Here is a 20096-nt window from a genome sequence, read left to right as displayed (position 1 = left end):
ATTTAGGAGGTGGGTTTCACAATGGGGTTAGGCCCAATCCGGGCGATTCTCACGCACAGCCTAATCTGAGCTGGGTGTCCCTAGTCCGATTTAGGCTGCACGTGAGAACAGCTTCTCTGACTTCCACTAACTACTCCTGACCCAGAAAAACTATCACCATATGAATACAAGTTTGACCTACTAGGCACAGCACTCCTTCCTTTTTCACTTCCTTTCTTTCTAGAGAGCCCCTGGTGGCGCAGTGGTAAAACTGCCGCCCTGTAACCAGAAGGTTGCAAGTTCGATCCTGACCAGGGGCTCAAGGTTGACTCAGCCTTCCATCCTTCCGAGGTCGGTAAAATGAGTACCCAGAATGTTGGGGGCAATATGCTAAAAATCATTGTAAACCGCTTAGAGAGCTCCGGCTATAGAGCGGTATATAAATGTAAGTGCTATTGCTATTGCTATTGCTATTCTAGTAGCTATTTTATTTTCACTATTTGGCTTAGAAATTGCCCTCCTCCCTCTAACCCCCTGGGCTGTAGCTCTCCAGACCCCTCCCCTCCCCGTAATCTGAGATACAACTATTTCAATTTCATTAGCATTTAGTACATGAGCCATGTACCATCAGGTCAGTACCATCTGGGGAGACAAATGCTTACCATGATAATTTGAGAAAGCCTACACCCCAAGAGATGGAAAACAGGTTATAGCATTTCAAAATTTTCAGTTTTCAGTGTGTTATGATGCCTTTATGGTCCTCACATTCGGGCTTGCCAATGTGGCCAAATTTGAAATGGTGTTTTAGAAGCTTTTAAAAGTGTCCGGCATGGCTGGCTGTCCTTACCTCCGAGGACGGGGTGGTGAGGGGGCCCAAGGTGACAGGGATGGGTTGCAGCCAGGGGGAAGCGGAGGAAAGACAGCCAACGGGCAGGGACTCAGCTCCAGTGGAGGAGGAGCAGAGTCCTGAAGAGGCCGAAGGAGAGGTGTGTGAGGATAACATCAGCAGCACGCCTCCCGAAGGGAGGGGGTCTGAACAGGAGGAGAGAGAAGGGGGAGAGGCATTGGCAACAGCAGTAAGGGGTAGACAATTACAGGGAATAAAGATGGGCATTGGCCCCGTAATTGGGGGCGGGCGATACATAGCCTGTGAGGAGGCATATAAGGAGCCAGACGGGGATGAGAGGCTGGCTGGAGGTGAGTGTCAGGGACCCCCGGAAAGGGGCAAACACAAGAAGCAAGCAGCCTGGGTCGGAGGAGGCACAGGATGATGCTCAACCCCCTCCCCGTCCCTGCTCTGAGGCCGGCCTCGGTAAGCCCAGCCAGGCTTGGTAAAGGGGACAGGGACGTATAGCTGGACAAAAGGTTTTAAAAACATAAACACTACTATAAAACTTTATCAATGTCAAAGGAAAGGAAATTTGGCAGGAATGTCCTCCAAAGATGACGCCATGGAGAGAGCACAGCCATTTGTTCATTGTTACCCTTACCCTAAACCTGACCTAACCCTTTTTGAACAAAAATGACTGCAATTGGACCCTAATTGTTTGGGGATGGGGATAAAGAAGGAGTGACAACACAGAGAAAGCGGTAAGTGCAAGAGTACTATCACCTATTTTCCATCGCTAAGGGGGCAGATATTGCCAAAAATCACTACGAACATTCATCCCTTGAGATGGTACTGATGGACAGAATTCGGGGCTCAAGGACGAATTGGGCCTCATTTACGAGTGACGTAAAGGTGGCCTAGATTCAGAGGCTAGTCTCATAAAGATGACTCCTGGCTAGTTCTGCACTTGACACTCTGACATTGACATATTAACCTTGCGGACACCGCTGCCAGTTCTGCTGCTTTGCCTAGAAGATCAGGAAGGGAACAAAAAGCAGGGCCGTTCCTTGAAAGTAAAATAAATAAAATAAAATAGAGCACAGCTTAACACTACGTCCAGGGAAAGTAGTTAATGTTAGTGTAAACTAGAAATAAGTCAGGTAAGAGAGGTATAGATGCATGCAACCAGAGCCGCTAACCAGGCACTTGCAGGAGAGACACCCCCAAAGCTGGCAAAGTGGTAGAACAATCAAGTACATCAAACGCACAAAGCTGTGTGACCACATGAGATCAACAAACACACCAAGGTGACCATCCATGCATCACAACAGTATCTGTGGGTTTCGGTTTCAGTCTTTACATACCAGTTGAAGGTATCTGCTCGTCACAGAGAAAGAGAGAGCCTCATTCACCTAACAAGCTGGTAGGCATGCTGAAAGGGAGTAGAAAAGCAGTAGATAGACAGCAAATATTTCAGCAAAGTTTTTTTTAAAGCATAGAAAGAGGATGGAGATCCCAAGAGGATTTTTTGGTGTTTCGCTAGAAGAGCAGCTTACAACAACCGTTATGCTCACATCACCCCACTTTCCCCCCACCGCCATTACATGCATTGGAGAGCAGAGTTGTTGATGCCCTCTGTAAGAATATGAGGAGTCCCCCACTCATTGTACTGAACTCTCCCTCCCCACCTCCAAACCTAATAACCATGGGCTTGACAAATTCCAGGCAGCAGGGAGCCATGGTGCTTAGAAATGTAACCATGGTACCTAAACTAGGATACTCAGAGTTATTTAATACAAACTTTATTTGCCTCAGGCAGCCCTCTTTCTGTTCTAAGTATGTTAACATGTAAAGGGGATAAAAAGAAGTCCTCCACATCCTCTGCAATGTCCTCTCAAGGATCCATTGTCCAGCTCCTAAATTTTTGGGTTGGTTCCTAGATCCAAAGAAAACTTGTCAAGGTCTGTAACAACTCATATCTTCAATCCCTAAAACATGTTTTCTCCCCGCCTCTCATAAAAGTATCTTTCCTCTCCCCAAAAAACATTTAAGTGAGGAGTTGCTCCTCAAGCTTTGGAGTGCTCCTAAAGTATCACACTGGGAAAGGAGAGACCTGGGTTCAAATCACTACTCAGCCCTGAGGCTTACGGGGTGATGTGGGGCCAATTACTGTGTCAGCCTAACCTACCTCACAGGGTTGTTGTGGTATTAAACTGGAGGTAGGGAAGAACTATGTATGCTATCTCAAGCTCCTTGGACGAAGGGGGGAAAATAACAATACAACAATAATATTGTTGTATATTACAACAATATTACAACAATATTGTTGTAAACAAATACATAAAAATAACTATGGCAACTGCCTCAATATTTTGATTTTATTTGTGCAATATATAGATGAAGATTCCATATAATTTATACAGAGTTATCAGCAGCATTTGTGGACATTAGTTCAACCCAATACAGCTCCTATGAAAATCCACGAGCAAAATGCCCCTTTTGCTTCAGAAAGACAAAGGTTAGGTTTCATGTATAATGATTTTGCAAAGAGCTGCAAAATATAGAAAAAAATGGAGCACACATATGCAGCCCATTACCTTTGATCACAAAAGCTTCCGTCAACAAACGCAGCCTGTACACGGGCTTCTTTTCAACCAAGATGTCATCAAGACCAGCTCTTGCATACATGCTGATGGCATCCCTGTACGACCCTTCAACATAATGGAGCTTTGCTAGGATCAACATTGCTTCAGTCATATCTTTTGGCTGTGGGGGGGAAATGGTTTGCATCAGTAATAAGAAACATTCAGAGCAAGGCAATGGTGCTACAGAATCAAAGATGTATTCAAGACCAAGTAGAGTTAAGCACCTCATTTCAGGCCCTTTGTGTCCTTTCATGCACAAAACTGTGGTGCAGCCACACTTGGAGTACTGCGTACAATTCTGGTCACCACATCTAAAGAAGGACATTGTAGAACTGAGAAAAGGTGCAGAAGAGGGCAACCAAGACGATCAGGGGCCTAGAGCACCTTTCTTATGAGGCAAGGCTACGACACCTGGGGCTTTTTACCGGTAGTTTAGAAACAAGACGACTGCGTGGAGACATGATAGAGGTCTATAAAATCATGCGTGGTGTGGAGAAAGTGGATAGAGAGAAATTCTTCTCCCTCTCACATAACACTAGAACCAGGAGTCATCCCATGAAATTGATTCCCAGGAAATTTAGGACCTACAAAGGGTAGTACTTTTTCAGACAATGCATCATCAACTTGTAGAATTCTCTGCCACAAGTGGTGACAGCCAGCAACTTGGATAGTTTTAAGAGGGGTTTGGATAACTTCATGGAGGAAAGGTCTATCAACAGCTACTAGTCAGAGGGCTACAGGCCACCTCCAACCTCAGAGACAGGATGCCTCTGAATACCAGTTGCAGGGGAGTATCAGCAGGAGAGAGGGCATGCCCTCAGCTCCTGCCTGTAGGCTTCCAGCAGCATCTGGTGGGCCACTGTGTGAAACAGGACGCTGGACTAGATGGGCCTCCTTGGGCCTGATCCAGCAGAGATGTTCTTATGCACGCACTGTTGTGATAAGCACAGATCTCCCTCTTCATTTGAATGTGTGGACTCATCCATGGACTCACTTCTTTCACTGAAATTAATGGGGCAGATCTTGAAAAATGAGGGAAAGGTCTAAATGTGAGTTGGAGCTCCTGCACACCCAAGTTACTGGATTATTTATTTGACATAGTTCTATACTGCCCAAAACGTGTGTCTTTGGGAGGTTTACAATAAAATAAAACAAATTACAACAAAATAAAAAGGTTAAAACATTACAATAATTTAAAATTTAAAACAATATTAAAAACTATTAAAACAGTATCTAATTAAAAGCTTGCGTGAACAAATGTGTCTTGACTGCCTTTTAAAAGTTGTCAGAGATGAAGAGGCTTTTATTTCAGTAGGGAGCATGTTCCAAAGCCTCAGGGCAGCAACAAAGAAGGCCCGTCCCTGGGTAGCCACCAGACACGCTGGTGGCAGCTGTAGACAAACCTCCCCGATTATCTCAATGGGTGGTGAGGTTCATGGCGAAGAAGAAATTCTCTTAAGTACCCTGGACCCAAGCTGCTTACAGCTTTATAGGTTACTAGCTGGGCCGGGTGCAGATCATCTGCGCCTCTAGTTTGCTGCAGCCATTTTCTCTCCACCACCACCACCACTGCCGCCCATTTTCCCCGCTGGCCAATCAGCCAGCCAGCCAGCCGGCCAGGTGCCCACCGTCCTGCTGCCCGCCTTGGCCCACTGGCACACCACTTCCTCCTGCCTGCCAGGAGGCCAGCCCGCCATCTCCCGCCAGCTGCCTCCCACCAGCCAGCCCATCACCTCCTCCCACCGGCTGCTGCGCTTATTCCCGCCAGCCGGCTGGCCCGCCTCCAGCCGCCATCACTGTTTTCTTCCTCATCGCTATCCAAGCAGTCGCTCGCAAACTCTTGCAAGAGCTGCCACACATGGGATTAGCGACAGGTATGCAGTAGAAATATATATAAAGAAGATAACCAGCACCTTGTATTTTGCCCGGAAACTTATCGGCAGCCAGTGTCGCTCTTTCAGTACTGGAGTAATATGGTCTCTCTCCAAGACAATCCAAAGACCAACCTGGCTGTTGCATGCTGGACCAACTTCAGTTGCCAGACTATGTACAAAGGCAGCCACACATAGAGTGTATTGCAGTAGTCAAGTCTGGAGGTTACCAGCAGATGTACCACTGTTCTGAGGTCATTTATCTAAAGAAACAGAGGAAGCTGGCTTATCAGCCAGAGCTGATAGAAAGCACCTCTGGCCACCATCTCAACCTGGGACACTAGGGAATGGCTTGAATCCAGAAGCACCTCAAGACTGTCTATCTGTTCCTTCTGGGGAAGTATGACCCCATCCAGAACAGGCAGATCCAACCCATCTCCCAAGTTCTGACCCTGCACAATAAGTACCTCCGTCTTATCTGGATTCAGTCTCAGTTTGTTATCCCTCATCCAGCCCATCACCACCTCCGGCAGGCATTTAGGGAAGTTATGCCTTCTCATGATGAAACTGACATGGACAAATAGATTTGGGTGAAATTAGCATACTGATAACACCCTGAACCAAATCTCCTAATGATCTCTCCCAGCAGTTTCATGTAGAAGTTAAACAACACTGGAGACATAATGGAGCCCCGAGGTACACCATATAAAAGTTCAGATTTTGAAGAACAGTCTCCAAGGGACACAATCTGGTATCGGCCTGAGAGGTAGGAGCGGAACCACTGCAAAGCAATGCCTCCCACCCCCAACCCTCTCAGATGCTCCACAAGGATACTATGGTCAATAGTATCGAAATTCACAGAGAGATCCAAAAGGACCAACAGAGTCACACTTCCTCTGTCAATTCCCAATTGGAGATAATCCATCAAGCTGACCAAGGCAGTCTCGACCCCATAGTCCATTCAAAGGCCATTCTGAAATGGGTCTAGATAATCAATTTCCTCCAAGACTGCCTGGAGCTGGGAGGCCACTACCCTCTAAATTAACTTGCCCAACCACAGAAGGTTGGAGACAGGCCTATAGTTGCTTAACTTTGAGTGATTCAACACAGGCTTCTTCAAAAGAGGTCTAATAATAAAGACAAGGAGGCATCCTGCCCTCCCTCAGAGAAGCATTTATGATCTCTACCAAGCCTTCTACAACAATCCCCCTGCCAGATAGTATAAGCCATGATGGGCAAGGGTCAAGAGAACAAGTGGTAGGCTGCACCGCTCAAAGCAGTTTGTCCACATCCTCAGGAGTTACAAACTGGAACTCTTCCAGCCTAACCACAGAAGAGGAGTCGCTAGACACCTCCTCATCAGGCACTACAGTAATTATGGTTTCTGAGTCTAAGTCAGCCTGAAAACGAGATATTTTATCCACAAAGAACTCATTAAAACATAACAGTGGGTAATAGATGGTTCCAAATTCTGATTAAAGGGAGGAGGGGCACATACTAGCCCTCTCACAAGCCTGAACAACTCTGCCAAACGTGAACTTGCAGATGCAATATGGGCAGAAAAGAATCGCTTCTTTGATGTCCGTATCGCCTGAGCATAGATCTTTAAATGGACTCAATTTTGTAATCTGCCGGATTAGAGTCAAGCCTTTCTCCACTTGCACTCCAGTCGTCTACCTTGCCGCTTCCGTATACTAAGGGATCAATTTCAAAGCGGGTTGGGGAGGACACTTAGGAGCTATCATGTCTACTGCCCTGGTGAGTTTGCTGTTCCAGTTCTCCACCAGGGCATCAACAGGATCACTGGCACAGCCAACACTAAAACCTTCCAAGGCTTCTTGGAATCTTATTGGATCCAATAACCTGCTCTCGTGGACCATCCTAATGGGCTCCTCACCCCTGTAAAGGTGGGGTGTGATTGTGAGTCCAACCTTAATCAGATGGTGGTCCATCCATGACAATGGGGAAATCACAGGAGTCCCCACCCACAGAACACCACCCTGATCAGAGTGAAATATCAGATCAAGCATATGACCAGCAATGTGTGTCAGTCCTGAGACCACTTGGGATAGGCCAATAGTTGTCATGGCTGCTATGAACTCCTGAGCCACCTCGGACAGAATGGTCCCGAAGTGAAAACTGAAGTCCCCCACCATCACAAACCTGGGGGACCAACTACAAGCCCGCAAAAAGTCTGTCAGCTCAGGTAGGGACTCCATTGGGCAGCTGGATGATAGAACAGAAATCCCAGTCTATCCCTGGCCCACAAACTTAAGTACACACATTCAATATGGTCAGAGACTTTAACAGGGATCCTGGTGATGGAGATGTTATTCTTATAGACCACAGCCACTCCACCTCCCCGTCCATGTCCCCTTACCTCTTCCCCAACAGAATATCCTTGAGGAAGAAGCTAGGACCAGACTGGGCCACTAGCCCCACCCCCAAACAAGTCTCTGTGATACATACCTTTTCATCCAGAATCAAATCATGGATGGTTTCCTACTTATTCTGGACCAACCTGGCATTACAAAGTGAGACTCTGTGGGTGGTTAGCAATGCTCCCCAGGGTCAAAGAGCTGGCAGGACAACCTGTCTCTGGTGTCCCAGGTTGAGGCAGTGTCCCAGGTTGAGGCAGAGTCTTTTATCAGCTTCGGCTGATATGTCAGCTGCATCCATTTCTTGAGATAAATGACCTCAGAACAGTAGTACATCTGCTGGTCACCTCCAGACTTGACTACTGCAATGCTCTCTATGTGCGGCTGCCTTTGTACATAGTCCGGAAACTGCAGTTGGTCCAGAATGCAGCAGCCAGGTTGGTCTCTGGGTCATCTTGGAGAGACCATATCACTCCTATCTTAAAAGATCTAGTTGCAGATAAGTTTCCGGGCAAAATACAACATTTTGGTTATAACCTATAAAGCCCTAAACAACTTGAGCCCTGGGTATTTAAGAGAATGTCTTCTTCGCTATGAACCACACCGCCCATTGAGATCATCTGGAGAGGTTCGTCTGCAGTTGCTACCAGCTTGTCTGGTGACTACTCAGGGACGGGCATTCTCCATTGCTGCCCCGAGACTTTGGAACACACTTCCTACTGAAATAAGAGCCTCCCCATCTCTTACAACTTTTACAAAGGCAGTCAAGATGCATTTCTTCACACAGGCTTTTAATTAGATATTGTTTTAATTGTGTTTTTAATAGTTTTAACATTTTAAATTTTAATTGTTGTAATGTTTTAATCTTTTTATCTATTGTTTTGTTGTAAACTACCTAGAGACTTGCTTTTGAGGCAGTATACAAATGTATTAAATAAATAAAACAAAATAAATAATAGAAGGGGGGGAAATTATTAGATTTCTGATTTCCTTTCCCCTGTAATGGCCTGCTGACCTGCCAATGTTATTTCTGTTCCCCACCACCACCGGAATAGCTGCCCGGTGGATACGTATCAGTGGATACGCACCCTGTCTCCCATCTCCAGACAAACCCAGACACATTATAAACAACCCCAACCAAGACTTACTTAAAGCAGAAGCCAAACTATTAAATACCCACCCACTCACCACCCATGTATGTTCTTAGGCCAGGAAGCCTGGCCCTTGCCCTCGTTATATTCTGAAGTGGCTCCCCCAAAGGGGCGACCCCCTATGAACTATGAAGAAGGTATTTCACCTTCATACTCAGGTGGTATCAAGTCTACAGTCTACTACATCTTACAAAACCTTCTTATTCTACATCCAAAAAACCCCTAAAATCACACTAAACCATGAAAGCTAGATAAATTCCTTTGAATGTAAGTACTATTTTAAATTCATTCAAAATGCAAGATCTGGTCTTTGGGGGGTGGGAGGTGGGAAAAAGTTAAAATTTTGGGATAAGACTGACACATTCCCTCGACTTTTTCCTCTTAATTTGTCCTTTCACTTGCCAAGATTAGAAACTTCTTATCTTGGTTTGTGGCAAACCATGAGGTCATTCACACAACCAGAAACTGTGTTCTACCCAGGTTTGGGAGCTGTGTGTGCTCCCAATTTTCAGTCGTGTGGAAGCAAGGTAGGAGGAAAACCTGGGTAGAAGTGATTGTGTGGAAACAAGATAGGACGAAAACCTGGGTAGCTTGCTTCCACACAATCACTTCTACCCAGGTTTTCCTCCTACCTTGCTTCCACACAACCAAAAATTGGGAGAGCAGACAGCTCCCAAACCCAGGTATAACACAGTTTTTGATTGTGTGAATGACCCCCCATGTTTCATTCAAAACCAGAAAACCATGGTTTGCCCATGAACTAGGATTATAAACCACACTTTCACTCTGGTCTGCAGGCAAACTACAGGTTGCATAAACCACAGTTTGCTATGTTCAGACAAAACAGTAAACTATGGTTTGCTGCACATGGAGATTAGAAGTTTTTAATTTCAGGAAGCAAGGGAGGAGAGAGGGAGAAGGAGAGGAGGTATCATATGTGCGACTATATGTCCGTCCCCAAAATGCTAAACCATTCAGCATTGTACCTGAACAGCCAAGTCCAGAGCTAGACAGTCCTTCCCACAATATGGAATCCCACTTTAAATGGAGAGCTAGACATCTCAGATTCCTTCATTGCAGCTAAAACAGATCATGCTGCAAGTTTAATTTATTACATCCTAATTAAGGATTTCATATGAATGAAAAACGACATGGTCAGAAAGCCAGCGGCATATTTACTGCAGTCATTATGTAAGGCAGGACCAGGATGGAAGAGACAGATGGGATTAAAGGGTTCCAACATTTTGTTCCCGAGCCTTGTAATTGTACATCATTAGTAGCATCTTAAATGTTCATGTTTTATGTCTGCTGAGAATGCTTACCAGTAACTTCCCGCGGTTTAGAATACCCGTCAAATGCTTTTTGGCATCACTCATTTTTGGCTCATTCTTTTCCATTAATGGAATGGCGTCCTTTATTTTGGCAAGATTCTCTTGTAAGCATAGCTCCAGCAATGCCTCTGCAACTATGAGATTCCCATAGTCTTCTGCAAGACACGATGGAAAGAATCAAGAGAAGTCATAGTGTTGTGTTCCCATATATAGCAAGCCACCAATATAAACACAGAACTTTATCCACTGTATAAACATTCCCTCACATATGGAAGTCTGAATGTGGAGCGCAAAGGTTATTAGCCCAAGAAGCAACTAGCTTAGATTATTTCACCGATTTGAGGTATCAGAAAACTGTCCTGATACCCTAAATAGTTTGTGATCTGATTTGGCCTGTTATTTGACCTATCTTTTTTTTTAACTACCATATTACCCTCCTGTTTGCCAATCAAGAAAATAGATCTGTACGCTCTCACACACTTCCTAGGGATATAATCAATTGAAAAACATTAATTACAACTTCGAAACTACCAAGCTTCCCTCATATTGCATTGACATCCATTCATTGTTACCAACGTATTTTATGACACAATTTTGAGAAATGCAAAGTTTCCTACACACTAAAAGTATGGAAACTTTTCCAGAAAATACTGCCCAACAACCCCTGCAGCTGAAAATTGTAGGAAAGATTGTTAATAGTAGGCAAGCTCTTTTTCAAGAACGTGCATCCAGCATTACTGATTTTCTCATTGTAAAACCCATGATGAGTGTCCACAGGACTTCCAGCATTCCTCGGAACACTTTGAAAACAATGGAATGCAGCAATGCTGCATTGCATAAGCAATGTTAGAGCTAAACAGAGTGTCCTCTTTGCAACGGAAGGAAACAGGTAGCAAGGGAATGAAGAATAAATGTACTGACTACTTATAATGCATCACTCATTTACACCAAGTCACTAGAGACAATGTGCCAACAGTACACCACAAGTGCTTAAAAACAGGAACCATTTTGCACACAGAGCCCATTTTCGCCTACTGCACAAAAGAAGACCAGTGGCAGATAGTCCTTAATATCCACTGGAGTGACTGGTCTACTTCACAGCTGTTAAACTGATATGAAGATTTTATTGATATATTATATTTATATCCCACATTTCTTCCACCGTGAAACCTAAGGCAGTGCACATGGTTTCCCATACAGTCGCCCATCCAAACACTGACCAGACTGGCACCTGCTTAGCTTCAGCAAGGTGGCTGCTTTGTGTGTCCTCAGACCTAAATGGGAAGTACAAACCAAAGAGCCTGCAGTGTAGCAGGAGCAGCTCAGGTACTGCATGAAGCTTGCAACGGCCGAATCAAAAACTTGTGATCTGGACCTTGGAAACAAAGGTGTTCCCCTACATGATGGTTGCAGCTGTTGTGGCAGACACTCCAACGCCTTCTCCTCTTCCCCACTGCGTGTTTCAGAAAAGCTTTGTTCAAAAAGCAGAAGGCAGGGAAGCTAGAATGACAGTAAGAATGTTTAATCATAGGGAGAGCCTGGGAAGCAGCAAGAAAAGAAGAGGAGATGTGGACAGCAGTGGTGGCTAGTGCCATGCCAGGAAAAAATATGTTGGTCTGGGTGGGGCGAGGTGACCAGAAGCAGGGGTGGGTCCATGGAGGCAGCCAATTCCTTTCTCTGCCAATCTGCTGCTTTAAGCAACTGTCTTACCTTGCCTCATTAGCGGGGCGCCCCTACATAGAACACACTGCAGTAGTCCAACCTGGAGGTTACCAAGGAAAGAATAATAGTGACTAAATCTTTTCTATCCAAGAGAAGGGACAGCTGACTTCCCCTCCCCAGCTTAAATTAGTAACGAATGCTCTTGGCTACTACCAGGACCTGGGCATTCAGTCAACCAAACCACACCCCTAAATCCTGGTTTCTTCTCTAACGGTGATTCAAATTAAGTCACAGATCCCCGAGTTTGCACATAACAAGAAACTGTGGTATACTTAAAAACAGTACTAGACATGCTCTCTCGCGCGCTCGCTCTCTCTCTGCCCCAAAAGGAGAAGGAAACCTGAGGGCCTGTGGCTTGTAGGGTTTCATTCATATAGCAGGAAACCGTGGTTTCCCGTTTCGTCAAAACTGGGCCTCTTATATTTTTCTTTGGTACAGTCCCTCTTCTCTCTCTGCTCAATTTTCTCTTCCTGGCCAGTTGACAACCCTCAATGCATGTGAGACAGAGAAAGGAAGAAAAACATGTGCTTGCATAAGCATGTATGAGTATGCACATAGGCTCTTGGGTGGAGCCCACTGACCAATTTAAAATTGGCAAAGCAGCCCCTGCAGAGAAACCCAAAGACTCCTTAGTCCTAGTCTGAGGCACTAATTAAAAAGGAAACGCTAGCATCCGATGAGTCGTTTTCTTCACTTCTTGATTCTCTCCACCATTCTTTTTTTACTTAATTTTTTTTGTTTAGGATCTGAATTATATGATGTCCAAGATGTGACCAAGATAAACACAGCTGCACAGCATTTCTAAAAGCTTGAGATGAGACCACTGAATCTTTCCTTTTCCTTTTTAAACCTCAGTGGCTCTGGGCAGACAACTCTTAACAGGATGAGAAAACATGAATCATCTCAGTCCTCTCTGATCTCCTCCCTGGTGAGATAAACAACCACAAGACTATAAGGAACATGTAAAATTTAAAAAGGCATACACTTTTTATCAAGCTAGCCTTCTCATTTTTATTCCTATGTAAGCTGTTTTGAGAATTATTTGTTGAAAAGCAGTATAACCACCACCACTCATCTTGCTCAATGGTGAGGTATCAAAACTGCTGCAGTACTTCCACATGTCCGAGAAAGTGATGGTTTTGTACAAATTCAGTCCAAGATTTGGCTTTTTTTAACTGGCATTCAGACATTATGAGCTGGTTCAGACAATATTTTATTCATTGGCCAACCACACAGAATAAGGATATGTGCACATCGTGAACATGCACATTCTTCCCGTTTCCTGGCATGCCTGAATAAAAGGTGGTAACAAATTCTCTCTTGCAACTCTTGAATCACCGGGGGTGGGGGGGTGGGGAGGATTAAAGTGTGCCAATAAATCACTAACTTCTTTTAAGGTATGCTGAGTATTTTCACCCACTTCCCGATACCTGTCCTAAGTATGGAAACAATTCAGCAAGAAGTTAAGCACGTTAAAGTCAGATTGATTTCAATGGGAAATCAGTGGGATTCACTTAAATCTCTCCCACTTAAATCAATAGGACTTTGAGGCTGCAATTTAAGTGTGCTTGCTTGGGCGAAGTCCAAATGAACTTAGTAGGGCATACAAGCAAACATAGCGGCATAGTGCTTAAATTTGGCTGGATCATACTACGTTGGGGGAAAGTAAAATAGGAAGTAAAGGTAAAGTATGCCGTCAAGTTGATTTTGACTCCTGCTGCCCACAGAGCCCTGTCGTTTTCTTTGGTAGAACACAGGAGGGGTTTACCATTGCCTCCTCCCGTGCAGTATGTACTGTAATCCAAAGTTCTCATATTCCTCACCAAGCCAGGGAGTCTGTGTTTCCAGCAGCAAAAATGGTGTGTAGATGTGATTAATTATCACAAGTTCCTTCCTTTAACATGATAGCACTGCTAACTGGGGAAAGAAGCACCTTTTAATATGGTGATTCTCTTATTTTTAGCAGGGGGACAGGAACTCTTCCTATCCAACACAAGTGCAGCATCTTTGCCGTGCTTGTTGCTGGGGTCTAACTTGTCTTATTTTTTACACTGTGAGACCTGTTGGGATAGAGAATCATCTTATTTCTTTTTCTATGTCAATTGCTTTGAGAACTTTTGTTGTTGTTGAAAAGCAGTATATAACTATTCTTAATAAATAACAACAACAATAATAACAACAATCCATAGCAATTCGTACACATACCATATGTAAAGCACGAGGAAAACTTGTCATGGATTAGGAATCTGCCCTATACTGAATCAGATCATCGGTCCACCATTCATTGTTCCACTTGAAAAAAACTTCAGTGCAGAAACCATTTCCCACTGTGCTGACCTCTGCACATCACACTGTGCTTTCCCCAGCACCAGGAGGGGAAGCTTTAAGAGAAACAGAGCCCTGTCTAGCTCAGTATTGTCAACACTGATTGGCAGAAACTCTCCAAGGTTTCAGAGAAGGGTCTCTCCCAGGTCTACCTGGAGAAGCCAAGGATTAAACCTGGAATCATCTGCCTGCAAAGCTGACACTCGACCACTCGGCTGCAGCTCCACCCCGTAAGGTGTTTTGCCCTTTCCCTTTGTTCAGAATACTGTAACTCAGATAAAAGGTAAGATGTAAGGCAACTTATGGTCAACCTGGTCTGGAGCGGCTAGTGGTCCAGTCTGGTCCCAGCTTCTCCCAGCAGGATGCTCTGTGGTGGAGCAGGTGAGAGATGTGGGCGGGGAGGAGGTGTGGCTGTGGTCTATAAGGACACTGTCTCCCCTACCAGGATCCCTGTCAGGGAATTGGCCCATATTGAGTGACTGTACCTAAGCCTAGTCCCAAGGATAGATTGGGACTACTGTTAGTGTGCAGATCACCCCGTTGTTCAACCGAGTCCCTAACTGAACTGACAGACCTGGTTGCAGGATTGGAAATGGAATAATTTCCAAATAAGAGTTGATGGCGGGAGACTTCAGTGTTCAATATGTGACTGGGTTGTCAGGAGTGGCTCAGGAGTTCATAGCAACCATGACGACTATGGGCCTATCCCAGGTGATCACTGGGGCGATGCATGTTGCTGGTCACACAATCAGTTTGGTCTTTTACTCTGATCAGGGTGGTGTTCCGTGGGTGGGGACTCCTGTTATTTCCCCATTGTCATGGATGGGCCACCATCAGGTTAAGGGAGGACTTGAAACCACAACTCAACTCTGTAGGGATGAAGGACCCATTAGGCTGGTCTGCCCCAGAAGGTTATTGGATCCAATGGGATTCCAAGAAGCCTTGGAAGGGTTTCGAGTTTGCTCTACCAATGATTCTGTTGATGCTCTGGTACAAACTTGGGCAGTAGACACCATCGCTCCTAAGCATCCTCTCCTACCTGCTTCAAAATTAGCCCCATAGTATTCGGAAGAATTATGGGAGCTGAAGCGGCGAGACAGACAACTAGAGCACAAAAGGAGAAAGACTCGACTCAAATCTGACAGGTTACAACATAGCACACATCTGAAGATCTTTGTTCTGGCAATACACGTGGCAAAGAAGCATTTCCTTTTTGCCAGCATTGCATCCACAAGTTCATGTCCAGCAGACATGTCTAAGATTATGAGAGGGCTAATGCGAGCCCCCTCCCCCTTGAATCCAAATTTAGAATCATCGGTTACCCACTGTGACACTTTTAATTGCTTTTTTCACAGACATAGAGGCTATTCACACGATGGGGTGAAATCGGACTAGCGGAGGCTAGCCCGATTTCACCCCATCGTGGGAACCCCTGGGCTCGGCTGCAAGCCCAGTGGTTCCTAGGCGGGTAACCCGCCTAACTACCCCTGCCCTAAAACCAGGTTTGTGGAGTGAGCACTCCGCAAACCTGGTTTTACAGATCGTGAGTAGCTGCGGTGCGGCACAGCTCTGCGCCGTGGTTACTCATGAGTAGACCCCCGGAGGGGAGGCAAAAAGCGGCCGCCTCCCAGCTCTGGGGGTCTCCCCAGTATGCCCCGTGCACTCGCACAGGGCATACTGGAGCGTCCGGGGGCCACGCGGCCTCCGAGCTCCCCAGGCCCCGCCGGCTCCGTCATGGAGATGGCAATCGTGTAGGTGGCCGATCCGGCTGTGCAGGGAGAGCGGGCTTAGCCTGCTTTTCCCGCGCACCCTCCAAAACCGGGTCTCACTGGTCATGAGATCTGGCTCAAAATATCTCATATTAGGGCCAAACTGGATTCTACAGTTAGGGCAGAGTTTGTTATGGAGGTATCCAGCAACCAACTCCTGTTATGTGGTCAGACTGGATCACTTTCAGTGTGTGACTCCTGAGAATGTGGACAAGCTGTTTCGGACTGTGCATCCTACACCTGCTCTCTTGACCCTTGCCCAACTTGGCTTATTTTACCTAACCATCAGATTGTCAGAGAGGGTCTGGCAAACATCATAAATGTTTCTCTGAGGGAGGGTAGGATGCTTCTTTGTCTTAAAGAGACTATCATTAGACCATACTTGAAAAAACCTACACTGGACCCCTCAGAATAAGGCAACTATAGACCCATCTCTAATCTCCTATGGTTGGGCAAGGCAAAAGAGGGTGGTAGCCTCTCAGCTCCATACAGTCCTGGAGAAAACTGATTATCTAGACCCATTTCAAACTGGTTTTCGGGCAGGCTATGTAGTTCATACTGCCTGATGGATGCTCTCCAATTAGGTATTGACAGAGGGAGTGTGACTCTGCTGATCCTTTTGGATCTCTTGGCGGCTTTTGATACCATCGACCATGGCATCCTTCTGCATTGCCTGAGGGAGGTGGAATTAGGTGGCACTGTTCTACAGTGTTCCATATACCGTGGAGCTAATTTAGAAGCAGCTTGGAGAAGACGCTTAGAAGCAATTGTGTCTACCACCCTGGTGAGCTCATTATTCCAGTTCTGCACCAGGGCATCAGCAGAGTCACTGGCAGAGCCAACCTTAAAACCCTCCACGGTTTCTTGGAATCCTATTGGATCCAATAACCTCCTTGGGTAGACCATCCTAATAGGCCCTTCTCCCCTGCAGAGTAACTAGGGGCTGCAAGTCAAATGTTCACCATGTTCCGTCCATGACAATGGGGAAACTGTAGGAATCCCCACCCATGGAACACCTCCCTGATTAGATCAAAAATTGAGCATATGACCCGCATCAGGTGTCGGTCCAATCCAGAGACCACTTGAGATAGGCCCATAGTTGTCATGGCTGCTATGAACTCCCGAGCTGCACCTGACAACTCAGTCCCAAAGCAGACATTGTCTCTCCCAACCAGTCTCTGTAATGCATACCAGATCAGCCCCTTCATCCACAATCAAGACATGGATAATTTCTGGTTTGTTTTGGCCTGACCTGGCATTGCAAAGGAGCATGGCGAGGCTCTGTGGATAGTTGGCACAGTTCCCCAAGGTCTAAGAGCTGGCAGGACAGCTGGAAAGGGAAACAGTAGTTTCTGTTTTCCCTTCCCCTGTAATGGCCTACTGACCTCTTTCTTCTTCTGTTACCCACCACCACCGGAATAGCTGCTGGAATATCCTCTGCATGTGCAGAGGGCCGAACTGGGCCAGAGAAGGCCGGAACAAGGCCACTGCTGGCCTGGGCTAATCTGGGGGAGGCCGTTGGGGATGGGGGTGAGCTGCAGCGCCCCTCCCCCCAGGGCCATTGCCGAACCTTTTTTTGAGTACTACCGACACCCCTCCCAGATTCCCCTTTACCAGTAGACCTCCTAACTGGTCCAAACCGGTTCAGGCCCCTCCCTTTGGGAGCGTCAATCCAGTTCGAACATGGACCAGCCGAACTGGGCCAGTTCGATTCGAACCACTGCTCCTTTTTTCAACAGGAAAGAGTGGACATCTCTCAAGGAATCAGGTAAACTGCTTTGAGATCTCCAAGCAGTGGCAAAAAAAAAAAGGAGTGCATGTATTTTCCCATCCCAGTGTCTGAGCAAAGCAAAGCAAGTTATGTGCAAACACTTGTACAATGAGTGTACAGGGTACACAGGTACAGTTGTCCACAGGTTATCCTGCACACAGGTACAGCAGTACATTTCCTATGTCACCATGCATTTGCGGGGCGGGCGAGAAACTCTTCTTTGGCGCCTGGCAGGAGTGGGCAGTGGGATGCGGGGGAGAAACATATCAGTGGGAAGCAGTAAATCTTCTCCCATCCCTGTCCCTAGCCAGCCCCAGGAGCTAGTGCTGCCTTCCTGCTGTGGCGGCTTCTGCTGCCAATTGCTATGTTTCCTCTCTCCACCACGCCACTGCTTCTCCCCCACCCTGCCCTGCAGGTACGTGCTACCTAGTGGCCGGCCAGGGTGGATGGAAGCTGCCATCTGCTTGGCAGCTTCTCTCACCTGGCCTGGCCCCACTGCTGCCATGCACACTGACTCCAAGGACAGAGCTTGGTGGGTGGGAGGGAGGGAGGGAGGGAGAAACCAGGTGACCCAGCTGTGGTGCGAGTCGCACTAACGCGCTCAGCCGCCCAACATGGTGCAGGCAGGCCGCAGCCGTGGCACAAGAAGAAGCAGAATTTGAGGGGGGCCCCCAAGGCCTGCAGGGACCGGACGTCTGCCCGGAAGACCAAAGGGTCCCCCCAGATTCCAGGGGCGTAACAAGGCTGGAGTGGGCCCAGAGACAAAATTTTAAAATGGGCCCCTCGCTGATACACATACACACTTCACAATATATAGTCATGTGGCTTGCCTCTGGGGGGGGGCCTCGAGGCGTGGGGGCCCCCAGGCAGCCGCCTCCCCTTGCCTAATAGTAGTTACACCCCTGCCAGATTCACTTATAAAATGTACACATGTACAGTCATTCATACAAAAGCTGTACACACCTGTGTAGAGATATCTGTATACTTGTACAACATAATGTCCAAATAGAGCTATAATGTCTGAATAGGGAAAGGAAAGGAAAGGAAGATTCTTCTTCCCATGTCTGGGTAGATCTTGGTCTACTCAATAAAGTTCAGGACAAGGTGACTTCATCCTTTATCCCCCTTGAGAAATCCCTACCGGGTAGGTAGGTTTTCCCCAGCTTCTGGGGGAAGTCTGTGGTCAATGAGGAAATCCTGCACGGAAGCAGGCTACTGGGAGCGGCTGAACACAACCCTGGAAAGGGAGTGTTGTTGGGTGACAGGTAGCTACCCAGTACAAATCAGATTCAAGCCGCGCTGTTGCTTGAGTCAAAATTTGGGCTCACACGATGCCCGGGAAGCCACCAAACGAACGCGACGCCCCCGAGAACGATTTCACGGGCTAGCAAGGAGGTGGACGTATGAATGAGTTTCCCGGCGAAACGAAACTAGCCGGAATCATCCCAGCAGCGCCGAAGAGGCGCCGCCGGGACGGCCAAAAGGAGACTGCCACCATGGACTGTGGCACGCTGGGAGCTGCTGCTGCTTCTCCCGGCAAGCACGGAGCAGCAGCAGCAGCAGCCCCAGGCAAGGCGGAGGAGGCAGCAGGCAGGGACTCGGTTTCGTGGCTGTCCCCGCACTTTGCTTGGGGTGGGAGAGCAAAGCTGGTGGTCTGCAGAGCCAGGCAGGCAGGCGCGGCGGCGGCTTCCATGCTCGGAGTCGGAGGAGCTGCTGCTGCTGCTGCTGCTGCTGCCGCCTGGGGAGGAATCGCCCGGCCACTGACCCGGGAAACCCCTGACTTACCGGGCTTCGGCGAGCCTTTGGCGCCTTTGTGGCGGGGACTGGACGCCCGCGAGTGCATCTGCGCCACCACCGCCAGCTGCGCCTGCCACTGGCAGTCCGCCCGGCACCTCTCCACCGTCTCTTCCATTTTCAGGTGAAAGTACAAGCCCTTCGCAGCCATCTTAGCGTGGGCGGGTGGCTCCTGTGCAACAACAGGGAAGTCCCGGCAGGCAAGCAGGCAGCGGCGCGCCTGGGGAACCGCCGGCTTCCCCTCCCCTGCGCCGCCGCCCGCCGCTCGTTTCCCTGCCTGGGTTTCCCAGCCGCGTGCATGTTGGGAGGGAGGGAGGGAGGAGGTGCGCGAGGGGCGGGCTCCGGGTCTGGCCGGCAGGGCGAGCGGCTTTGGGGCGCGGCTGGGGTCCGCTTCGTCGGCAGCCGGCGTGGATTGGCGGCTCAAGGAGAGGCGCACGCCGCCTCTCTGGCCAGAGCAAGGGGCACCCCCCAGGCGGCTGGCTGCGCTGAGTCGGGATAAAAGGAGACCCTTAGGCCAGAGGTGCGCGAGGC

At 47.5% G+C, this 20096-nt stretch overlaps 1 protein-coding gene across 2 annotated transcripts in view; it reads right to left on the bottom strand.

Annotated features, from left to right (window-relative positions):
- The window catches only part of TTC7A (tetratricopeptide repeat domain 7A), a 291532-nt gene extending 271703 nt beyond the window's left edge, over positions 1-19829 (bottom strand). The window contains exons 1-3 of one of the 2 annotated variants that reach the window (XM_053312732.1): positions 19557-19829; positions 10176-10339; positions 3406-3574 (exon numbers count right to left, since the gene is read on the bottom strand). In XM_053312732.1, coding sequence (XP_053168707.1) covers positions 3406-3574; positions 10176-10339; positions 19557-19716 — 493 coding nt within the window. In that variant the 5' untranslated portion in view covers positions 19717-19829. Of the gene's footprint in view, positions 1-2172; positions 2241-3405; positions 3575-10175; positions 10340-19556 lie in introns of those variants that run through there. The other variant, XM_053312747.1, reaches the window with a different exon arrangement.
- Positions 19830-20096: the final 267 nt, after the last annotated feature.

This window comes from Hemicordylus capensis, chromosome 1 (genome assembly GCF_027244095.1).
Source record: "Hemicordylus capensis ecotype Gifberg chromosome 1, rHemCap1.1.pri, whole genome shotgun sequence".
Classification (NCBI taxonomy): Eukaryota; Metazoa; Chordata; class Lepidosauria; order Squamata; family Cordylidae; genus Hemicordylus; species Hemicordylus capensis.
Note: the sequence above shows the minus strand (reverse complement) of the source record. Positions and strands in the feature narration are given on the sequence as shown.